Raw genomic sequence first — 23,942 nt, 5'->3', positions numbered from 1 at the left:
AGGCATGGCACCTTTAGCGGTTTAAACAAAATACAATACAAGACACAGACACACATATAAACATGAAACAAATAACAAGCAAACATGAATGTATAACACGTGACATGACAATATATTGTCTAACTAAAAACAACACTCCAATAAAACACAGTAACCATAAAATAAATAATAAACAGACATCAATTTTGACATATACATAAACATACAAGTCCTGTAAAAAGTACAAAAAAACATAGACAAAGACAAATAAGAAAAACACAAGTGAACATACAATACATGGAAATAAGACACCCATATAAAGTACAGACACACATACCATAAAATAATAACACATAGAGGACATGAATAATTAAAAGCTTCTGTTTTAAAGAACTTACAAAAAATAGAACATTAATAACAGACAGTGTGAGTTAAATTTTTCAGCTAGGTCTAGTCTGTCAGTAGAGCTTGGTTAGTTTAATGGACAGGTTCTCAAAGTCAATCCTCATGACCCCACACAGTGCATGTTTTGCAGGTCCCCTCAGATAATCTAATGAAATAATTAGTTCCACCTGTGGATCTTTTAAAATGTGTCAGTTAATAATGAGTGCACCTGTCAGGTGACCTGGAAACGTGAACTGTGTAGGGTCCTGAGGACCGAGTTTGAGAATCACTGGTTTAATGATAAGAAATAAAGATTTTAAAATGTGAATAAGATAATAACAGTAAAAAAAGCACATAAAGCAGGCGATAGCGGTGGTAAATTACATATGTCAATACAAGTAAAAAAAATTAAATACATAGTAGATTTTTTAGCATATTCAGGATGCACCTGATTATTGACATTTGCCATGGTTTAATGTGCCACAAAGCATAAGGCATTAAGACTAGAGATGTTAGCTAGTGAAATGATATAAGGAACATTATCATATTATTAGAAGCATGTAAGCAAGAAGATTTTATTTCAACTATTCACTTTTGCAAGTAAAAAATAACAGGGACTCTACTAAGACAAGACTCAAAAATAAGAATTGAGCAGGATGCCAAACTGATGGCCTTTAAGTGGAAAATATTTGGATTATTCCACTGATGAGCAAAAAAGCTTGGTGTTTTTTTTTTCTTAAATCCCTCTTCATGAATTTTGCAGTAGCAAGTCATTGTTCAGCCTTAGAAGCTTAGCCTGAGCTAATTAAGTGCAGCGGGAGCATTGTACGAAGAGTAGGAAAGTGAAAGACAGAAAGAAAGCAGAATAAGCTTTACAGCGCCATAAAGTGAGCAAACGTGGACTCAAGTATATTGCCATAGCCAGATTCAGCAGAGAGGATGTTGTGTTTGTGTAATAATAATAATTATTATTATTATATAGCTGTATGTGATATACAGATAATGCTAACAATTGAGCAACTGTCATGCTACTGTACATAGATTTCATACCTAATACTTTCAGGTTTGCTGATGTATGTAAACCTTTAACTTCTGCTTTAATCTGGGAGATGTCATCAAGTGTCACTTCTCTGATCTCCAGACGGTGAATCTTGCCCTCTTCAGTGATAAGAATGGTTCTACTTGTGTGAAGCTTCTTGTCATTTCTGTACCAGGTAACTGGCATATTGTCATGTGAAAGCTCAAATGAAAAGTTAGCAGTTTCTCCTTCTTTAACGGTTTGATCTTTAAGTGGTGAAATAAACTTAAGTCTGATGCCTGCAACAGAAGTATCTCTAATTAACACACCGCACAACCTGCTTCCAGCTAGCATTCCACTACATATTTACAGCACCATAATATTAATATGTAGAGATGGGGCAACATTTTTACATTACTAAGACTCCAGCAAGACTCAATGTACGTCACTGTTGGGTTGTTGGTTTGGAAAGTTTACACTATCACCAAAATTATGGTGTCAATTTAATGTTGTTTTCTTTGTTTTGCAAGATGTGCCCCCATCTGTACATTTACTATAGACTTGCCTTCAACAGTGAGCTTGGCTGATGTCTTTTTGCCTTCAACCTGTGCAGTGTATTCGCCTTCGTCCTCAAAAGCAGAATCATTAATGACTAGGATGTGTTTCTTTCCATCAGCAATAATGTCAAATTTGTCTCCGGCCTTGATGATATCTGGGCCTTTTGACCAAATGACATTTGCTTCTCGGGTGAGAGCGCATTCAAATCTAGCCTGGCGCTTCTCTGGTACTGTAACATCTTTTAGAGGAACAGCAAAGTCGAGCTCAATTTCTGGAGACAGAAGGTGGTTCGTAAAAGTTAAGCAAAGAAATGTCAGCAATGGCTGGATAGGTAAGCAACCAAAAGATAGACCAAAATCACATAGAGTCAAACATACCTTTTACAGTAAGAACGGCTGAGGTCAGTGCATTCAAAGCCTGGAAAAGAACTTCTCCAGCCTGGTCAACCTTGACTTTGTGGAGGGTAAGGAAACGCTTTCCTGCTTCAGCTCTGATTTCACATGTCTAGAAAACAATTGGTATTATACTGTTAATACAGAACGCATGGACTTTTGTCCAAGTTAAAATATTACGGATCAGTTACAATATATGAATTCACAGATTTGGCAACTACTGTACATAGAACATATTGTAGTAATTGTAGTAGTTGTGATGCTTGCTACAGTATTTTCATTTCATGCAACTTGCAAAGGCAGAAAACATGTACAGATGGAGCGGGACTTATCTTTCCAGGGGATGGCGATGGCGACGCCAGCCGCCATCCCCTGCCCCGCACCATCTGTATGCCGGAAGGGGACGCGCACGCACAAGGTGCGCGCACGTCCCCTTCCGACGGTGCTGCCGGCGGTCGCCCGGGGTCTACACCGGGTCCCCACACCCCCCGCATCCCCCTGAAGCCCCCCGCAGCCACCTGAAGCGGGAGGCGGACAGGATTGCGTCTGCCTTGCCGCCCGGATACTGAGACGCGCGTGCCAGCAACAATAAGACCCGCTACATCTGTAACTTGATATCGGAAACAATCCGTGTTACCATGCAAGGGCAGCAAATACATTAATATTTTTCCATGGGGTGTAAATACTAGCTGCTTTTGAACGTAGCCCACAATTCTTTGTACACTGCAATTTCTTTTTCACTTTGGGGACACACCCTGCCCAAATTCAGATCGCTCTGCACATTTTACATCCAACCCACCTCCAGTTGAACAAGGTTTTGCCCCGTGCACAGTTACTGTACTTGTTTTTTATTGGCTTTACCTCCAAATCTGCGCCATATAAGTTTTACATTCACAATTGCAATGCAAATTGAGACACATAAGGATATATTTATAATGGGTGAAGTGCATGCAGTGCACATGAGCTTCTGGGGTACATAGGGGACCACACCGCACATCCATTTTTTTCAATACTTTCCCTTCCCATGTTGGGAGCAGCAGCGCTACAAAAATCACTATGAAAATGGTGTGACATTTTTCCAGTGACCTGCGCATGCACAGTAGACTCTGAGACAGTGCTAGGGTCTACTATTGACCCTAGTGCCCAGAGTCTACAATGGTGCCCTCTAGAGATGAGATCTATGTGCACCAGTGGCACTATTTGACCTATTTGCTACATGACTGTATTGACTTCCTATTGGAAGTTCTCCCTGCCAATAACCCGCATGACAGCTAGTCTCATTGGGAGGTGTTTCCTCATTCTGGAACTGCCAGAATGGGCTGCAATAAGTATGGATCTGGTTTATTGTAGGAAGCCACTCCATGCCTTATCATCAGCCCTAGCTGTCTTCTATTGGCTGCAGACAATTCAGTCCATAGAAGCCAGTGCTTTGTGAATGCACAGTACCGTTGCTGCTATTATGCATCAGTCAGGATATGACACCTGTCAGTTACATGGTTCCAATTTTATTTGGTACTAATGGCCTGGATAATCTGTAATTTGCTTAGGATCCTTTAGTAATTTTATACTTAAACGGTTATTGATTATTGAGTCACATTCTTTGTTTTATAGGGTAACAAGTCTTGTATGTAATGCAGTACAAAACATTATATAATATCTAAACCATTTGAATATTTTGTTGACATACTGGTGATGGACGCAGTATTTCTCCTTTCAGCTTCCATTCTCCAGGAACATCTTCTTCAGATATCTCACAGTCAAAGGATGCAGATTCTTTCTCATAAATCACAACATCCTCAATTGGTTTCAAAAGGTTAACTTCACGTTCTGTGGCAATAAAAATACATGTCCCTTATTGCTCCACCAATGCCTTATCAACTTGTCGAGTTTCAATATTTAGAATTTCATATTATAACATGAAATAATAGTTATGTATACAGTATAATAATAGTTTTCACAAAGAACTGTAGTATTTTACTTACCACCAAGAGTGAGTTTTGCTGTAACTCTTTTTCCCTCAACTTCTACAGAATATTCTCCTACATCTTCAGGACCCGCATTTTTGATGATCAAATAAATATGGTTTCCATCTTTCACCACCTCAGTTTTGTCAGTGGGCTCTGCCGGAATTTCCTCTTCTCCTCTGAACCATTTGATGTTTGGTGTGTCCTTTACTATATCTGCTGAGAATGTTGCTGAAGTCTTGGGTTTTACATGCTGGTCCCGAATAGGCTTGACCAACCAGTCACGGATTATCTCTGCAGGAGGTGAAAAAAAATTGAGGTTATTTAAATTTTTTTGGGTGATAATGTTATCTTTTAAAAAAAGCTGAATATATATATAGATGAAGCAGCTCCTCTTAGGGATCCCCTGTTCGATGGGACCTGATGTGGTTAGAAAAGGGTCCATCTTTGGACTCCCACAGTGCACATCCTCTATCCACTGAGCAATTATTTTTTTTGCCATTATTGAGCAAATTTAACAGAACATCAGCCTGGTTTTAGTCACCCAAAAGGGTTTTCTAAGGAAATATTACTGGTGGTTTTCTGACAATACATTTGTTAATACCCTTATTGGATCACAGTCTCAAACTCTTAAAGGAGTTTCATATATTTGACAAACTTGTTTGACCTGCTCGATTGACATGTCATCTTTATTGCCCCTGATGAAACGTGTTGGGCCTTGTACACTTACCTGAGGATTGTAAACGTCTGAAGCACTGTTTTATACTGTATTGAATTTATTATACATTATTTTTTATCCTGTATATTATGCCCATTGGGCAATTTCTTATAAAAACAATTATTATATTTGTGTGTTCACTCTTAGCGCCCTCTGAACCCTTTCTTTACCCATATATCATACATACATACATACACACACACACACACACAACTGCATCAATTTTAATTGAAACCCAGAACTCTTCAGCCAATGTTAATATTGAAGAGAGAGAGAGTACTATTTTTGTCTTCAGTTTTATATGCATTACTACAGTATCACCTGGTAAAAGAGTGAAAATTGACTCACCGACTACTTTGACATTTGAGGAGCATCTGATATTTGCACTTTCTACAGAGCATGTATATTTTCCAGCATCTGGGTCATCAGCAGCTATGATGGTGAGGGTCTGAGTAAGTCCAATTATGTTGATTTGGAATCTGCCTGGCTCATCAGTGATTTTCTTTCCATCCTTTGTCCAAACGACTTCCCTGTCTTTGTTCAGCTCACAGCTCAAATACATGGGCTGTGTTTTGACAACAGTGACCTCTTCTTCTAAGGTTTTCACGAAACGAACTGGTAATTCTGTAGTACAGACAACAATAATGTTACTTCCATAACATTGTTTTTTTGTATTTTATCAAAGGATAATAAATCTCGTACTTAGAGTTTATCAATATACTAACAAATAATTATTAACAATAAATATTTTGTAAATGTAATGGAAACAACCTTCAAAGCTTTCTCTGTTTTGCTTACATTTTTAACAATTATTCTTAAAATAAGTCCGTACCTTCAACAATAAGTTTGGCAGTAGATGTTTTTTCTTTGTTTCCCAGCTTTGCGACACATGTATATTCTCCAGTGTCTGAAAGTTGCACATCAATAATATGGAGTTTCCTGTCTTTCCCATCAGCAATAAACTTATGCTTAGGGCTTTCTCTCAGGTTGCTGCCATCTTTCATCCAGGTGGTAATAGCAGTAGAGGGTGAAATAAGACACTCAAATATTGCAGATGAGCCAACAGACTCTGCTTCTTGTAACACAATGTCCTTCAGTTCTTTTACAAACTTCAGTGGAACGGCCTTCAAGGCATAGGAGAATGGTGGGTCTTCTGGAGGTTTGTCACCACCGCTGCCAGGACGAAGCTTCTTCTTGTCCCCATCTAGTGGTGAAGGTGTCTTTTTGACACCTAAAATTCAGATGTGGACATGGAAAAATGGAAACTTGATGAAGCTACCTTGTGTTAATATAGTAAAAACGTTTAGGCACTAGCCAATTTGTTATCAGCATGCTCCATGAATGAATTCAGCAAGCATTATGTAATTAGTCAAAATTAAATTAAATGGAAAAAATCATCATAAATAACACAAGATTTCATCTGATTTATGACCAAGATTTCAAAATGACTTTGATAGATACAGAGAGGCCTCATACATGCCAGGCATGAGTCCTGTGCAGCTTTGCTAATAGAGTGCCGGATGATGCCCCGACAGTAAGATTTCCGATGGTCAGTACACCAACATTGGAACCCTGACTGTTTAAATGCCTGACAGACAGGATCCTGACTGACAAGGGCTATTCTCCCTCATGGGGGTCCATGACCCCCATAGAGGGAGAATAGAACCTTTGGCAGGCAAAGTGAGCCACTGAACCCGCAAAGGGCTTTATTGCGCTCGCCCCCCCTTGTTGGAGTATCAGCGGTCAGTATTCCAATGTCAGTATACTGACCATTGGAATCCCGATTATTGGCCCGCCATACAACACCCCTGCTAGTCAGGCATTGTTTTTTGCTGAAAATGCACAGTGCAATGCAGCTGTATAAGGAGACTGTTCTGATTAATTTGATATATGACACTTGAAAATTGTCTGAGACTGAGTCTGTTTACAGAGCAGGTCACAATTTGTATTGGAAAAAAGCTTATGCTGCTATGTTGCTGTGTGTACAGATTCAGGGACTTATGGGTAGTTGCACGCAGCTATACATGTGTCATATAACAAATTACTAAGCACAGTCACTTTATGTTTCCTACTTGCACTGTATTGTGACTATAACGCATTTTCAGCTAATAACAATACCTGACTCTAGAAGTTTCGCACATGACATGGCGCGACCAGAATAGCTGTTTGTTGTGACTGCAGCAAAGATATACAGTATAAGGACACATATGTTTAAGAAAATATGATGTAGGTGTCATGCATCTGTTAGGCAAAACTAGCGTACCAATTTGATTTCTCAAATTTGACATATCTCTGAATTCTTATATAACAGAGTATATATATGCATGCACACATTGAAAGAACAGTCTCCTCACCTTTAAATGGAAGTTTACCCTTAGAAGCCTCATCTTTTGGTGCTTTAGTATCTAAAGTGAAATAGGGATATTAGTAAATTTCTCTACAAGACAACGTGATGGATTACCAAGATACATTTTGTTAATTGCAGTGGAGCTACAGAAAACTAGAATGTAAACATTGCTGATGATACCAACTTGAATGCCAAAATAATTGAGTTTCTTGTGACAATGAAAATGAAGAACTACAAATATCAAGCAGTGATACATGCAAAGATTGTGAAGTTAGGTTTTGAACTAAAGTGGTAAGAAGCATTTCTGAACACAAAACACAAACATGAAAACGGACAATGAAACTAACGGTATATGACATGTATGTATCTTCGAAATGAATGAAGAATGAATACATTTAAAGTAAAAATTGAATGAAGGATGACACAGTCATGAGTCTTGTCCCAAGATACAGATGAAAACAATGTATGGATATGAGAATGAAATTCTGTGCCTTCACACAAGTATGAGATAAGCTTTCCATCCAAGAGCATTTAGAGCACATGAAGTATGAAAATGACGGTAGCATATGATGCTTTAAAGCAGATGTTTGGGGCGTATTTTTGTGCAGAGACTCCTCACCTCGTCTTCCAATTGCCTTTGTTGGAGTTTTCACGGCATGTTTTTTGGGTTGTCCACTGTCTTCACTCAATATGTCTTCTTCAGAGCCATAATCAGTCTGCTCAGATAAACTTTCCAGTTCTTGCTCCCAGGTTTCATCCTCTTCTAAATCCTCTGCCTCCTCGGACTCTGTTTCTGTCTTCTGAGGACTCAGGTCCTTTTCTTTTAGTGGGACCCTTAAAGGAGGTGATTCTTCATAGATAGATTTTCTTTGTTCATCTTTTTTTCTGCCAGTAGGTGTACTAGGCCTACTAGGCACCTTTGGAGAGCTATCGTATTTCAGTGAAGATCTTTTACTAGATGGAAGCTGTTCCTCAGCAGATAAAGGAGTCCTAATCCTATCAACTTTTTTAAGAGCTGGAATTGTTGTCTTTTCCTCTTCAGGCAGAACTTTTGCTGACGTTTTGTCTTTATCTATTGGAGTTTTTAGACGGCTCATTTTTTGCAACTGTGACACACTATCTTTCTTAAGTTCTGTTGGCAGTTCTTGAGGTTGAATTAAATCTGTCTTCTTTTCTTGTTTTGTAATCTTTCCTACTTTATCCACTGCCTGCTTAATGTGAGATTTAATATCATCAACTTTAGTAGCCTTAGGCTCATCAATGATTTCTGCACTGTGTTCTTTGCCTTGTTCAGACAACTCCTCAGTAGAATCAAATGTATCTCTGCTCTCACCTGTGAATGATTCTTTCTTTATTATTTCTGGAATAGCTGCGATATCAGCCACACCAGTATATTCTCCACCCTTTGTACTTATAACAGATTTTTTAAATGTTTTTGCAGAATCTTTAGTTAACTCTTCATTTGTTAGTTTATCTACAAGCTTATGACCCTTTTCTCCTAAATGTGCAATTTTTTTGTGGGCTGCTTTTTTGTCTTCAACTAAATCTTCCCTATCATCTCTTAAAAGTTTATTATCACTATCTATATCTTCTTCTGTATCATGGACTTTTGTTTTGACAGGAACAGTCCCTTTAGACTCTTTGATTCTCTTGGTAGGTTTTCCAGACTGCACCTCAATGTTTTCTGTAATACCCTCTAATAATTCATCACTTTCAGCACTACTAATTTTTATTTTGTCATCCATTGTCTCTTTTGGAGACCTAAAGGGTTCCTTTGTAGGGGCCTTTTTTATTATCGTTTTAGCTTTCTCACCAGTTTTCTTGACTTTAGCTTCCTTACTTGTTTTGGTGGGTTTGTCAATGTGAACTTCTTGGGACTCTAATAATTCAACACTTTCAACACTACTAACTTGTATTCTTTCATCTGCTCCTTCTTTGTATGAACTAACTGGTTCTTTTGCAGGAACCTTTTTGACTATTTTTTTAGCCTTTTCTACAGTTTTTGTGCCCTTGATTTTTTGGGTGGGTTTTTCAAATTCATCATCATAGCTCTCTAACAATGTATCACTTTCAGCACTGCTTATGTCTAACATTTCTTGCTCTTCCTCCTCATTTGAGGAAATAGGTGATCCATATGGAGGAATCTTTTGAATTACTTTTTTAATCTTTTGCAATTTATCCTCTTTTTTGCCTTTGCCTTCAACGTCTAAATCAGGCTTTATTTTTGGCTTTGGTTTTTCTAATTTATCTGTAACTTCTGGACTTATTTTCTTAGACTCTTGTACTGATATTTCAACTTTTTGATAGGTTTCTTTTATCTTTAATTTTCTTTCTTGTTTTCTGTGTTTGGAAGTTTGTTCAGATGTTTCAAGAAGTTCATCTGCAAAGTCATCACTGAGGTTTGAAATTTCTTCTGATTCCCATTCTTCAAATTCCCCTGCTCTTCGAGAAATAATTTTTTGACCTCTAAGTACATCTGTAAATAGTCTTTCAGCTTGAGAAGTTTCATCCTCTTCAATTGGAATAAGATTTTCACCAGCTAGGAAAGGAACTCTCCGAACTCCTTCTACCTTGCTTTCTTCAACCAATATTTTACCTTTCTGCTTTATCGTTATAGGGGGACCAGTTTTCTCTGTGACTACAAAGGTGTTACATTTAAAACACATAAGAACTCATATGAAAAGAACCTTTAATAAGAGCCTAAAGAAATATATTGTACACAATGCAAATCACAAATAAAGGACACAAACATACACTTATTATTTAATACTAATAAAGAAATTGAAAGCAGACACAATATAAAAAAAACAGATAACAGAAAATAGGACTCAGAGATTACGCACAACACAAATACAATCACAAAACAATACGTACATTATTGCAAAATAAAACTGACAAAAATGTGAAACGCAGACAAAAGTATACAAAACAGATAATAGAAAATAATATTCAGAAAAAGTACAACACATCCTGTATACAAATACAACGACCCCCACAAAAAGAACAAAACAAAATGCAAATTAATAATGCAGTACATTTAAAAAAGGGTCAGACTAGATGGGCCAAGTGGTTCTTATCTGCCATTAAATTATTGTTTCTACAGTGTGTTTCTATTTAAATCTCTCATCAGGATTTTCATGTTAGAAAATTATTTAGAACTGACATTTATCTGCTCTTACATCAGAATTAAATCCATTTTGACTTTTAATAATTAAGTTATATTTCCCTATTTGTAAAATAACATGAACATATGGATGCACATCTCTGATAAATATTTTCTGTTAGGATAATGATTAAAAAAATTGATAATTTTAAAATATAAATGCAATGCATTTGAAGCAGTCATGTTTCTTCTAATACCCAACCCCATAGAATATGTACACTGTACCTGTTTTCTTTCCAATTACAGGAGTTGTGACAGGTGCAGTTACTGCGGATTCATCGCCTTTAGGTGAGGGAACAGCTGCAGAAAATATAATGATATTTATTTATGCTGCAGTATAAGTGGACAAAGTCATATAACATGCTAAGAAATGTATCTGTTTTTTTGATCTCACTAAAATATACACAAATACATGTTATATGAATAATACAAATACTGTTATTATAGACAATAATTAATTTTCATAGACTATATAGAACAAAGTATTTTTTATAAGTTTTGGGAAATAGAAGTCAGCATGGACAAGTCACTGTTATAGCCATAATAAGCATAATAAAGTCTACAATGTGGTTGCTATTATACTATACTATAGTTTACGTAATATTTAAAACATACATAAACTATGTACAAAGACAGATTTATATCATATCTGTATAAACATTCCTGATGTGACCACTTTTAATCTGTCATCTGTTATTTCATCACATCACTGTTCATTCAACACATTTGTGTAAAATAATAACACACCACCGCAGTGTTTCCAAACCCCCGTCCTCAAGATGCACTGAAGGTCCCCATACACTAGTGAGATTTGGTCTGATTTGACCCAATTCCGATGGATCGGGCTGTTAAATCGGACCAAATCTGTTTGACATCCTGTCAGACATTGTACGGTCCCGTGCGCATCAAATCGGAGTCTGCAGAAAATCTTATCTGCAGCCCGGAGGCAGGTGGGGGGATGCTGGGAGCCGGCAGGGGACAAAGAGAGGTGGGTGAGGGATGCAGAGAGGTGGCAAGTGGATGCAGAGGCAGGTGGGGGGAGCCAGGGGATTGGTACGAAATCCCAGTGGTCAGAATCCCGGCGGTCAAAATACAGACGCTGGAATCCCAACCGCCAAAATCCCGACTAGGGAGGATATGGATTGCACAAGCCCTTGTTGGCTTGCTGCACTCGCCACACAGCAGGCCCGGTGCCTCACTATGCTTGGCACACTAATTTATTCTCCCTCTATGAGTGTCATGGGCACCCATAGAGGCACAAAGTGCCGGGATTTTGGCGGTCTGATTCCAGCATCTGGGATCTGACTAGATTTTGATTACATGCAGTCAAATTTAGATAAATTTAATTTCATTTATGTAACTTAATTGTATAGATTCTAAAACAATAACTTAAATAAATAAAAAATTGGAAATGCTGTAAATCCTTTCTTAAGATTATGTCCTACCTTCCTGAGGAGAAGGCTCTTTTGGGGGTGTAGCCACTGGTGAACGCTTAGCTTCCTCTGGAACTTTAAATATAATATGACAGGTTATTTTTAGTTAAATGTCAGGGTCTGATTATAATACATTCCATCTTTGTTAAAAGAGAAAAAAACATCTGAAAACGTATGTCATTAGTACAAGAAGTTTAATATTAGAGGAACAAACATAATTTTTTTGCAAATTATTGAGGTTAAAAAAGAGTATAGCAGAGTATAGCAAAACTTTTCTTTAATGAAGATAATTCTGTTTTTCCACACTATTAAAATGATAATTCTTCAGGCAAAGAAGATATTGGAGCTGATTTTTTTTCCATTGGAAGGTTGTTAGTTGACTCAAGTGCCTAGAAAAGCCAGTTGTCCAATTAGCAGACAATCCCACAATGCAAGTACCTTTATCTGGTACAGCTTCTGGTTCAACTTCTTTCTTTACAGGTTGTCTTGCCTCTGGTATTTCTCTTTTACGGATTTCGGGCACTTTAAAAGAGTACAGTTGTTTTTAGAGGCAAGGCTGATGGTTTTTGTCATTGAAATTGGTTGGAAGATCACATGAATACTGAAGAGAAACCATCACTAACTATCACTACAATAATTCACTCATAAGTAAGAGATACATAAAACACATGTACAAACAAAACAAACAATACTGTAAAGACCATCACACTACATATTACAAATTACCTTCAGGCTTTTTAATCTTCTCTACAGGAGGTTCAGGTTTTTTAATCTTCTCTAATGCCTTTTTCACCGGAGGCTCTTCGACTTCTGTTTTGACTGGTTTTAAAACTTTAAGACAGATAATTTCTCTTTCACTCCGGTGTATTTGAGATACTATACTTTTAGTATAGAGCTTAAAGTTAAGTAAGTTGAAGCATATAAAGCATACATCTTAGTACAATTAAAGAACACAAAAAGACAAACAATTTTACATAGAAACAGAAGTGGGTTATCACTATTTGGATTATTTTGATTTTTATACCAAAATTATTTTATCCAACATCCACATGTAAAAAGGATAGCTAATGACCAGTCAATTAAAGTTGTGTCCCAGTTAGATTTGTCTGGCTATTAGTAGGTCTGCAATGTTAAAAATAAATATTTGCTGTTATACAGTACCATCATTAATAATTAATAGATTTTCCATTAAGCAACCCTATTTAATCATGGCATCTTGTTAGCTGTATTATAGTTTATAAGGCATAAGTTGTTAACTAGATTATTGTATAAAATATGTAATATTTTAGTAGCAAATATATGTAAATGCCTGAATGTTTAATAGATACTGTATATAACTACCTTTTTTAAAACTAACTTCTTCTTCTTTTTTTGGAGGAGTAATCTCTGGTTTAGGTTTACGGACAAATTTCTTTTCAGGTACAGGTACTTTAAAAAGATATACTGTCATTTCATTTTCCAAAAGACTCAAATGAACTTACACGTTGCACATCTACAGTATCGTACTCAAGTATATTTTTACAGATACTAACCATATACCTTTATCGCTAAAAACATTTGCTTTATGTAAATCTAAAATATTTTCATTTCCTATTTATCAAGTGTTATATGTTATAGTGTAAACTAACTGGCACAAGCTATAAAAGAAATGCTTGATCTTACATTAGGACTTGCATAGAGATGATTGGAGACAACATTAGATATCACAACAGAATTCTATATCTGTATTGTATCATATTAAACATTTTACTTTCATACATTTGGGGGTTTTCTATGACATTAATTTTGAAATTTGAAATGTTATAAAAATAAAAGTTTAAATGTATACAACTATATTTTAAATGTATTTCTAGATATCACTAAAATAATACTTTTGCGGTACATACTGATTATATCAGCTTAGCAAAACATATCCTTATAGTAAAAACTATCAATACTGTATATTATGGTCACTCTGGGATACTAAAAAATCAATCATATACTGTAGATATTTTCCGTTGGTTTTTTTTAAAAGAAAATACTGTTACTTATTTTTAAAACATGGAGAAAAAACAGACTACAAAAACATTTACTAGGACACAAATATAACAAATAAACTGACAAATTCTGTATAATAAGCTTCAATGGCACATGAATGATGAGGAAGAGTACAGTGCCTCTCGAATTTTGGTCACTCTATACTGGGTATTTATTGACTTCTTCTCTATATACAGTATAGTGGAGAGTTACTACTTGATACCTTTAGCCGGTTTAGGTTCCACTTTATCTGGTACTGCTGGGGCTGGCTTTTCAGGCACAATCTTCATTTTGGGTTCTGGAGCTTTGAAGAAATAATGGAATGTTTACTATCCTGCTAATGTGGACAATTAGGTGTTAGAGAAAAGCATAAGAGCAACCTGTTTGAAGGCAATTTAAGAGCATTAGTTTTATTCACATTACTTTACATAGGAGAAAACCTAAGCACACAAGGTTATGAAACATGGCACTTAGTTCTGTGACATGGCAATGTCTGTTTAATGAAATTAAATAAGAAGTTATAATGAATATGAAAGTAAAAGTGATGATCTCAAAGATTAGGAATTAGGATTATAGCACTTGAAATGAAACAAACTGTTTTTTTTTTGTACAAATGAAACATCATGCTGTATCTGCATTCATATGAAGATGAATGATAATGGACATGATGTTATCCCTAATAATTTTAAACATCCGTAATACCTTTTATTTGGATAATCTCCTCTTTTGTCAGGGGAGAAGGTGTTTCAGAGGTTATCTCCTCAGATTCATACTCTTTAAAGAACAGGAATATTTAGTTCAATGGAAACCCACGCTCAAGAAAAAAAAAACTTAATTTTTTGAAGATTCCATAGATGATTACAGACAAGACAAATGACATATTAACAGACATAAAACAAACAAGATATTATAAAAGATGATGAGGAATGAAAAGATGAAAGACAGATTTGAAATTCTAAAGAAATTCAAATTGGAGTCTAAGGAATCAATAATTAAACAAAATATAAAGAATAGTGTTGGAAATGAGATGTTTTGTTTTTAAACTGTTATTAGAGACCACTATTCTTTCTTTTTTATAACTCACTTATAAGATAAGGGCAACATTTTGTAATGAAGACATTTAATGTCTAACTTTGATTTTAATTTTCAGTTTAAGAATATTTTAATTATTTACATTAATGCAAAACTGGCACATATGATGGGGTGATTTGATGAAGGAATGATGAATGATGACAATGGAATGAGCTATACCTTTCATTTCTAGTTCATATTCCTCTTCCTCTTCTTCTTCTGATAGATATACAGGTTCTTCCTCAGGTGGGGTGACTGGTTTTAAAATTTCTTTCACTTTGAAAATATTACAGTAGATCATATTTAGGGATTTTCTTTATCATAGCTGATAAATTATTGCAGGAGTTGCTATAGAATATATAATGAGATACCTGTTGAAGGAGGAGCTTTAGTGTATGGTATCTCCCCTGGGACACGTTTCTTAGGCTCTTCAGGCACTTTAAAAAAGATTATGATTAATGCCATAAATATTATTAAAATGAATTCCATATAGACATTAATTTTGAAAATTATCCAATACTCATAATTAATATACCTGAAACAGGGGCAACTTCTTTTTTAGAAATACGGATAGATGTTTTCTCTTCAACAACTTTTTTCTTTTGTGCTTCTGGCACTTTAAAAGATATTTTAATATTTGGTTACAATTATGTTTTTTATTCTTTATATTTTAAAGCATATGCTATTTAATGTTATACCTATAACAGGTGGTGCTATCTTCTCAGGTGGACGGGAAATGGCTTTCTTTTCCTCTTTAACTACTTTCTTATGCATATCTAAAATGATTAATTTTGCCTCAGAATGCTTTCTAATAGTGGAATTTCATAAGAGTTTTTTGGCAAAAAGTTAAAGTCAAAGAGCAAAGCATAAAAAAGTGTATACCTTTCACAGCAGGTGCTACATCTTTTTTAGGTGCTGTGACATATTTTTTTTCTTCTATAGTTGGTTTTGTGGGCAACACTGCAGGTTCTTTAAAGATATTAATTTGACAAGAGTTTTTAGTCAATAATTTATATCCAACTAAGTACAAAATATGCAATGATGTATAATATTAATCTGAAGAGCTGAAATTGTTTTGTGACACAAATAATTTACACTTATTTGTTGTCAGTAAAAAGAGTTTAGATTATGCAATCAGACAAGAGATTTACAAAAACAAAAACCTAAATAATTGCAGTATATGTACCTTCCACAGGTGAAACAATCTGAGTTTTAGAAACAGGAAATGGTTTATCTTCTGGAACAGACTTCTTGGCCACCTCCGCTACTTGCAAAGATATTAGTATTGCTTTAGTACATTTGACATTTATTAATCAAACACATAGTAAGACAACTGAACAGGTATGACAGTAAAAATATGTAACTTTAGTAGTTACTACTTCTTCCTTTTCAGGACGACAACCAATACACTCTCTTTGTTTTAAGGAGGTTCAGATAGAAGATATTAGTTTTGAGTGATTAATTTGTAACAACTGACATAAGGTACTTTACTTTGTTATAAACAACTGCAATAAGATGTATACCTTCTGTAGGAGGTTTAACTTCCTTTTTGGGAACAGCAATGGTTGTTTTTTCTTTAGAAACTGCGGGTTTCGGCACCTCCACTGTTTTAAAGAAATTAACTTTGTTTCAGAGTACAGCTATTTCTATGATTCCAATAAATTATTATTATGATAGACATAACAGACATTGAGACAACTCAAGTGAATAGGTTAATTTTAACTTTGCTCAGTGGGCATGGGGGGTGGTTCAGCTGTTACATGTTTATGTAATCAACTTTAATGTACTGAAATGATGCATCAATGTACAATATTATTCTTTGCAAAGGCAACTTTCTTTTTGGACATTGGAATGATTTATATGGTCCAATTTAAAAGTGCTGTATTAACTTGATATTCGATTTTTACCATCTAATTTATTGTAGCAAATGGTTGAAAAAAGATGGCAAGCATGATCCTGTATACCTTCTTCAGTGAAAATATCTTGCATCTTAAAAGCTGCTATGCTTGGTTGGTCTTCAGATGGTAGTGTCTTGTTGATCTCTATTGCTTTAAATATATTAGTTTAAATTAGTAATTAAACACATTTTTTTGGTCTGGAGATAAATTCTTATTTAGATTAGTACAGTATTGAGCCTTCTATGGCTTTTCTTTCTTTTTGTCCTTTTTAAAAAAAGATATTAGTTTCATATAAGTATTTTTTTTTTTACATATCATTGATAATAATGAGTAGTAGCTTGTGTTATTGACCGAATATCTGGCATTACAAGTAATAGCTGAAACACTACCTTCAACATGAGATTCAGTGTCCATTCTTGATGCTTGTACAGAAATACGTGATGTGTCTTCGGGAGTCAGTCCTTTTAGGACCTCTACTTTTAAAGATATTAGTTTTGCATTAGTACTTTATACATAGAATTTGTAATAAAAAGTAGTAGCTTGTGTTAATGATTAAATAGCCGGCACTAGAAATCAGAGCTGATACACTACCTCCAACATGGGAATCAGTTTCTCTTTTAGATGCTTGTACAGAAATAAGTGGCTTGTCTTCAGGGGTCAGTCCTTTTAGGACCTCTACTTTTAAAGATATTAGTTTTGCATTAGAACATTTTTCAGCAATAATCTATTGAACTGAATAGTTAATGATTGCTGTTAGTTAACAGTAATACCTTCTTCATCTGTATCCACATTTCTTGGACTTGCAATGGGTAATTTTTCTTCAGACGTGTCTTTCTTATGCCTAATCATTGCTAAAGATATTAGTTAAAATTAGTAATCATAATTTAAATAAATATTATATTATATTTTAAGGGTTGCAATATTAGATAGGAAAAATGACATATTGTACCTTCCTCAAGAGAGGTGGCTTTTTTTGTAGGTGCAGTCATTTGTGGTTTCTTTTCAGGAATCATTTTGTCTGGTACCCCAACTAGTTCAAATATATTTAATGAACATCATTATTTAGTGCTTTACTATAAGTTTTAAGTATGGATGCAATAAAATAGCTAATGTTTTACCTTCCATATGGGAAGTATCTTCTCTTTTAGGGACAAAAGTTCTTGATTTCTCTTCATGCATATGCCTTTTGGACATATCTATTAAATGAGATGCAAATCATTTTGCTATCAGTTTATTACTGTTAAAGGGCTATACCTTTTAGAGAATGATGGACTCAAATGAGAAGAGATAAATTATAATCTAACCACCTTCAACATGCAATCCATGCATTTTAGATGCTTGTACAGCAATTTGTGGATTGTCTTCCAGGGTCAGTCCTTTTAGGAACTCTACTTTAAAAGATATTAGTTTTGCTTTACTACTTTAGATATAGTATTGGTTATAATGAATATAGTAGCTTATGTTAATGACTGAAAAGCTGTTACTAGAATTCATGGCTGATACACCACCTTCAACATGATATTCAACGTCCCTTCTAGATGCTTGTACAGAAATATGTGTCTTGTCTTCCGGGGTCAGTCCTTTTAGGACCTCTACTTTAAAAGATATTAGTTTTGCATTAGTACATTATACATTGTATTGACAATAATGAGTAGATTGTGTTAGATGATTTAATAGCTAGCACTAGAAATCAGAGCTGATACACTACCTTCAACATGGGATTCAATGTCCCTTCTAGATGCTTGTATAGAAATCTGTGGCTTGTCTTCTGGGGTCAGTCCTTTTAGGACCTCTACTTTAAAAGATATTAGTTTTGCATTAGTACTTTATACATTGTATTGACAATAATGAGTAGCTTGTGTTAATGATTGAATAGCTAGCACTAGAAATCAGAGCTGATACACTACCTCCAACATGAGATTCAGTGTCCCTTCTAGATGCTTGTATAGAAATCTGTGGCTTGTCTTCTGGGGTCAGTCCTTTTTGGACCTCTACTATTAAAGATATTAGATTCGCATTAGTAGTTTATATATAATGGACATGATTCAGACCTGATCAATGGGCTGCAAATTTTCAGAGCTCAGTGATAAGGTAAATGCCGCCCTCGAAGGTCTCCCCCTACCCCTGTACATGGCTGAAAATGCATACGCAGCCATGCACAAAGGGGAAAGCCATTTGTAATCGCTCACCATCAAATGGTTTTCCCCAATGTTTACAGTGCCGAAGTACACTGCAACTAGACTTATTTTGCACTGCGATGGCCATGGGGAAAAGGAGGCCGCGGCTGATGTCAGTGGCATTCCCTCCCAATGACTGGGCAACACCTGTGTTTTCTGTGGCACTCCCAGAAAACACTGATGTGCCGCCCACAAATGGCCATTGACTGTCAATCACTATGCGAATGGCTAGCGATGGCAAGCCATCACTGGCTTCATTTGGCATGCACACTTGGTACTGTATGCATATGCAGTCGTTCAATAATAGTTCTGGTTGCTAATTTGCAACCAGCAAGCAAATCTAAATCAGGCATACAGTATATTGCCATAACGTATATTGTTAATAATGGGTAGAGTAGCTTGTGTTAATGATTGAATAGCTGGTACTATAAGTCATAGCTGATACACTACCTTCAACGTGAGATTCAGTGTGCCTTCTAGATGCTTGTACAGCAATTTGTGGCTTGTCTTCAGGGGTCAGTCCTTTTAGGACCTCTACTTTTAAAGAAATTAGTTTTGTATTATTTCTTATAAATACAATTGGTAATAAGAAGTTGCAGCTTGTGTTAATGATTAAATAACTGGCACTAGAATTCATAGCTGATACACTACCTTCAATATGGGATTCAGTGTCCCTTCTAGATGCTTGTACTGAAATACGTAGCTTGTCTTCAGGGGTCAGTCCTTTCAGGACCTCTACTTTTAAAGATATTAGTTTTGCATTAGACAATATTTAAGCAATAATCTTTTGATCGGAATGGGTAAGTAGCTGCTGTTAGTTAACTGTAATACCTTCTACATCTGTATCCACATTTCTTGTATGTGCAATGAGCACGTTTTCTTCATGGGCGGCTTTCTTATGCCTAGTCAATGCTAAAGATATTAGTTGAAATTAATATTAAGAATTTCAGTAAATATATTATATTTGAATGATTCTTTAATTATGATATATTGTACCTTCCTCATGAGGAGTGACTTTTTTTGTTGGTGCAGTCATTTGTGGTTTCTTTTCAGGAATCATTTTGCCTGGTACCAAAACTAGTTCAAGTATAGTTAAAGAAAATTATTATTTAGTGCTTTTCTATGCGCTTTAGGCATGGTTGCAATAAAAAAGCTGATGGTTTACCTTCCATATGGGAAGTATCGTCTCTTTTAGGTACAATAGTTCTTGATTTCTCTTCATGGATTTGTTTTTTTGTCATATCTATTAAATGAGATACAGTGCATTCTGCTATTAGTATATTATTGCTTAAGGGCTATACCCTTTAGCGCAGGGGTGGACAATAAGCATCCCTCCAGCTGTTGAAGAACTATACATCCCAACATGCCTTGCAGCATGGTCAAATAGCAAAACTAAGGCAAGGCATGCTGGGATGTGTAGTTCTTCAACAGCTGGAGGGCCACTTATTGCCCAGCCCTGCTTTAGTGAATGATGGACTTACAAGAGAAGACAAAAATTATGATGCAACCTCAAATGAGAATCAAGTTCTCTTTTAGATAAATTGTGGTGGTTCCTGCTACTAATTTGTTTTCAATGCAATTTGTGTTTGAGTTATCCAGTAAATTATAATTATTTGTTCTCTATTAGAACCTTATAGAGTGATGCATGAATTGTTTAATGAATTCAGGATTGGGGACTATGTTATACCTTCTATGGAGGAACAAACATCTCCATTCTGTATAGATATTTGTGGAATCTCTTCTGCAAAATGGGGAAGGCCACCTAAATTAAAACACATTCAAATATAATTATCATTTGAATAATGAATGAGTGACATATTTCAATGACTGGATGGTTGGAATAGAAAGATAGAAATAATGTTTATGATGAATATGTACATTCAAAGTGGGAAGTGACTCCACTTTTAAACAAATAAGGTTTAGGCTTCCCTTCAGTTATTATGCATTTTGGTATATCTATGAATTCAAATATACAGGTTGAGTATCCCGTATCCAAAATGCTCGGGACCAGGAGAATTTTGGATAACGGATTATTCCGTATTTCGGAATATTTTAATATTTCAATGATGTATTTTGAAGTATCTTGCATTTATGCTGTATAAACACATAATATACACACAAATATATTTTATTACCACATAAAATACACACAAACATATTTTAATTGTTCAAAAAACAAGGTTTCAAAACGTGAAACAAAATGTGTGTACTATCTCAGCACTGAATTTGAATGCCAAGCAATCATTGTCTTGCACATATATAGTGCCAGTTACATATCATGTCCCCAGTGATGCTGTTACATATGTCCCCAGTGAGTTTTTAGCAAAAAAAAATTTTTTTTTCACTTTCTGGAATGTCCGTATTTCGGAATAATTCGGATAACGGATATTCGGATACGGGATACTCGACCTGTATTAGGTTTGAATTGAAAATGCTTTTATGACTAAAAGGCTGGGATGAGAATTTAAGATATGATGAATTACATATAATGTGTATTTGTGTATTGGGTTAAATGTATAAATATATCAATATATCAATATATATATATATATATATATATATATATATATCACACATTACTGTTAAGAAATTGACTGGGGAATGAGCAATGTCTTTAGTAACTTAAGAGGCATAGGGGGTGACTCAACACTGAATTCGGCCCCACAGACTCCAGGAGCGAGCAGCTTCACACTCGCCAAGCTGTTCATTTCAGGAAGGGTGGGCGGGGAGGACATCAGGCAGGACCAGTAGAACACCCATTGTTTAATGGGCATCCCTATGAACATGCTGGGCGTTCCCCTGGGTACCTCTAATAATGAATAGAGAACTTAAGTTATACCTTCTACTTCTATGGGATCTTGGGATGCAAAGATTTGGGGTATCTCTTCTGGAATGATTTTTTGGGAGCAACAACTAATTTGGTCATATAAATTTTAGTTTGAAGATATATGTATGGTATAATGATGGGATCATTGAAATGAAAATAGACAAATAATTATATACATTCCACATGCGAAGAAACTTCTCTTTCACATTCTGTGGGTTTTTCTTCAAAAACTCATTTTTGGGGGGAATCTAACGTTAAAGATATTGTTTCTGAATATAATTTTGACATGTTACGAGTAGGTTGCTTTAGTGGCCGAATGGTTGCTGTAAGAAGATACAGACTGTGTTATACCTTTTATATCTGCATTGGGATCAGAGATTTGAGGCTTCTCCTCGGGATACAGTGCTTTTGGGATGTTACCTAATTCAGGCATAATGAAATAACATTATTGTTCAAGTTATGAATATATAATGTGATTTAATGACTGGGTGGTTGTAATGAGAAGACTGAAGATATGGTGATGAACTACCTTCAAAGTGGGAAACAGTATCTCTTTTAGTTAGAGGAACTTTGGGCTTCTGTTTAGACTTCAGTCCCTTTGAGATATCTAGCCATTTAAATAGAATGGTCTTCTATTATAATTTTAAAATGGAAACTAAAAATATAATTTAACATTTGGATAACTAGATGGCTGGAATGATAACTTAATGATATACCTTCTGCATAGGAAGCAATTTCTTTTTCAGAGACATCAATTAGTGGTTTCACTTCAGGCCTTGGTTGTTTTGTGTCATCTAGGAATTTAGATAGATTAGATTACTTCTAAAAAAGAATTATGATTTATAAATGAAGGATTCTTTTTAATGACTGGATGGTTGGAATGTAAAGATATAGATATTGACTGTATACCTGCCATGTTGGAAGTGCTTCCTCTTTTAGATACATTACGTATGGGTTTCCCTTCAGATATTTCTTTTGGGAAACAGAATAAGTAAAAATATTGTTTTTGCCTCAGAACTTGATTAGAATATTAGTAATGTGCTTTATAGACTGGATGACTGTAATGGAATTTAAGAAACCAAGCCATAACTTCCATATGGGAGGCAACATATTGCTTAAATACATATTTTTAGTTGATGTTTTAATAAAATCATACTAATTATAATGATGTATATGAAAAGAATGAAAACATATTTTCATACAGATGTAGCCTTTCTTCTTGGCCTTTAATAGGCTTAACTGAGAATGACCTGTCACACTAATCCCCTGTTAATCCCCTTGCTGTATTGTCCTCTCTATTGTATTGCAGCTGAGAACAATAGATGAAAGGAAGCATTTTCTGTGCATGGGTGCAGAAACTTAGGCAAGATGAGCCTGGCTCTATCTGTATATATCATTATAACTATTATGGGGAAAACTCATTTGGATGCAGTGGTTTGAGAGTTCTATTCAGAAGGTAGTTTTTTTTGGAATATCAATTAATATTGAGATATATTTAAACATCATAAGTATATGAATTAGAAATATATGTACAGTATATGCAACAGTTTGGTTGCTGAATATATGTACAGTATATGCAATGGTTTGGTTGCTGAAATAAAAAGAATAGAGATACTTGCACTATATAACTTTCATTTAATAATTTCTTTAGAAACCAGTTTCATTGAGACATCTAACATTTTAAAGACATTGTTTCAAATGAAAGAATTACAAATTTTTGACCTTTTTATGAATAATGTGTTTTTATGGTTAATGATTGAAATGAGAATTTTTATACCTTTTATGCTGGATGGGACACCCCTTTTGGGTACAGAGATTTGAGGCTTCTCTTCAGGAGATGATGATTTTGGAATGTCTCCTAATTAAGCAATAATATAAATAGCATTACTATTTGTGGTATGAATGTCTTTTATTGAGTGAGTGGTTGTAATGAGGAGACAAAAATGGTAATGGACTACCTTCGATTTAGGAAACCGCTTCTATTTTAGTTAAATAAA

General features: G+C 35.2%; 1 protein-coding gene across 1 annotated transcript in view; it reads right to left on the bottom strand.

Annotated features, from left to right (window-relative positions):
* TTN (titin) overlaps positions 1-23,942 on the bottom strand; it is a 286,949-nt gene that overhangs the window by 106,783 nt on the left and 156,224 nt on the right. The window contains exons 168-203 of the mRNA XM_083155111.1: positions 23,723-23,803; positions 22,662-22,739; positions 22,297-22,365; positions 20,806-20,880; positions 20,284-20,361; positions 20,115-20,195; positions 19,950-20,030; positions 19,569-19,856; positions 18,849-18,935; positions 18,650-18,736; positions 18,426-18,536; positions 18,246-18,332; positions 18,060-18,137; positions 17,891-17,971; positions 17,712-17,792; positions 17,533-17,619; positions 17,331-17,417; positions 17,008-17,091; positions 16,567-16,647; positions 16,230-16,331; positions 15,926-16,012; positions 15,224-15,319; positions 14,196-14,276; positions 13,298-13,384; positions 12,683-12,787; positions 12,395-12,478; positions 11,969-12,031; positions 10,749-10,823; positions 7,368-7,418; positions 5,846-6,244; positions 5,362-5,637; positions 4,314-4,589; positions 4,019-4,158; positions 2,317-2,443; positions 1,947-2,210; positions 1,414-1,680 (exon numbers count right to left, since the gene is read on the bottom strand). Coding sequence (XP_083011237.1) covers positions 1,414-1,680; positions 1,947-2,210; positions 2,317-2,443; positions 4,019-4,158; positions 4,314-4,589; positions 5,362-5,637; positions 5,846-6,244; positions 7,368-7,418; positions 10,749-10,823; positions 11,969-12,031; positions 12,395-12,478; positions 12,683-12,787; positions 13,298-13,384; positions 14,196-14,276; positions 15,224-15,319; positions 15,926-16,012; positions 16,230-16,331; positions 16,567-16,647; positions 17,008-17,091; positions 17,331-17,417; positions 17,533-17,619; positions 17,712-17,792; positions 17,891-17,971; positions 18,060-18,137; positions 18,246-18,332; positions 18,426-18,536; positions 18,650-18,736; positions 18,849-18,935; positions 19,569-19,856; positions 19,950-20,030; positions 20,115-20,195; positions 20,284-20,361; positions 20,806-20,880; positions 22,297-22,365; positions 22,662-22,739; positions 23,723-23,803 — 4,362 coding nt within the window. The remainder of the gene's footprint in view (positions 1-1,413; positions 1,681-1,946; positions 2,211-2,316; positions 2,444-4,018; positions 4,159-4,313; positions 4,590-5,361; positions 5,638-5,845; positions 6,245-7,367; positions 7,419-10,748; positions 10,824-11,968; positions 12,032-12,394; positions 12,479-12,682; positions 12,788-13,297; positions 13,385-14,195; positions 14,277-15,223; positions 15,320-15,925; positions 16,013-16,229; positions 16,332-16,566; positions 16,648-17,007; positions 17,092-17,330; positions 17,418-17,532; positions 17,620-17,711; positions 17,793-17,890; positions 17,972-18,059; positions 18,138-18,245; positions 18,333-18,425; positions 18,537-18,649; positions 18,737-18,848; positions 18,936-19,568; positions 19,857-19,949; positions 20,031-20,114; positions 20,196-20,283; positions 20,362-20,805; positions 20,881-22,296; positions 22,366-22,661; positions 22,740-23,722; positions 23,804-23,942) is intronic.

This window comes from Crinia signifera, chromosome 7, assembly GCF_055691185.1.
Source record: "Crinia signifera chromosome 7, ASM5569118v1, whole genome shotgun sequence".
Classification (NCBI taxonomy): Eukaryota; Metazoa; Chordata; class Amphibia; order Anura; family Myobatrachidae; genus Crinia; species Crinia signifera.
Note: the sequence above shows the minus strand (reverse complement) of the source record. Positions and strands in the feature narration are given on the sequence as shown.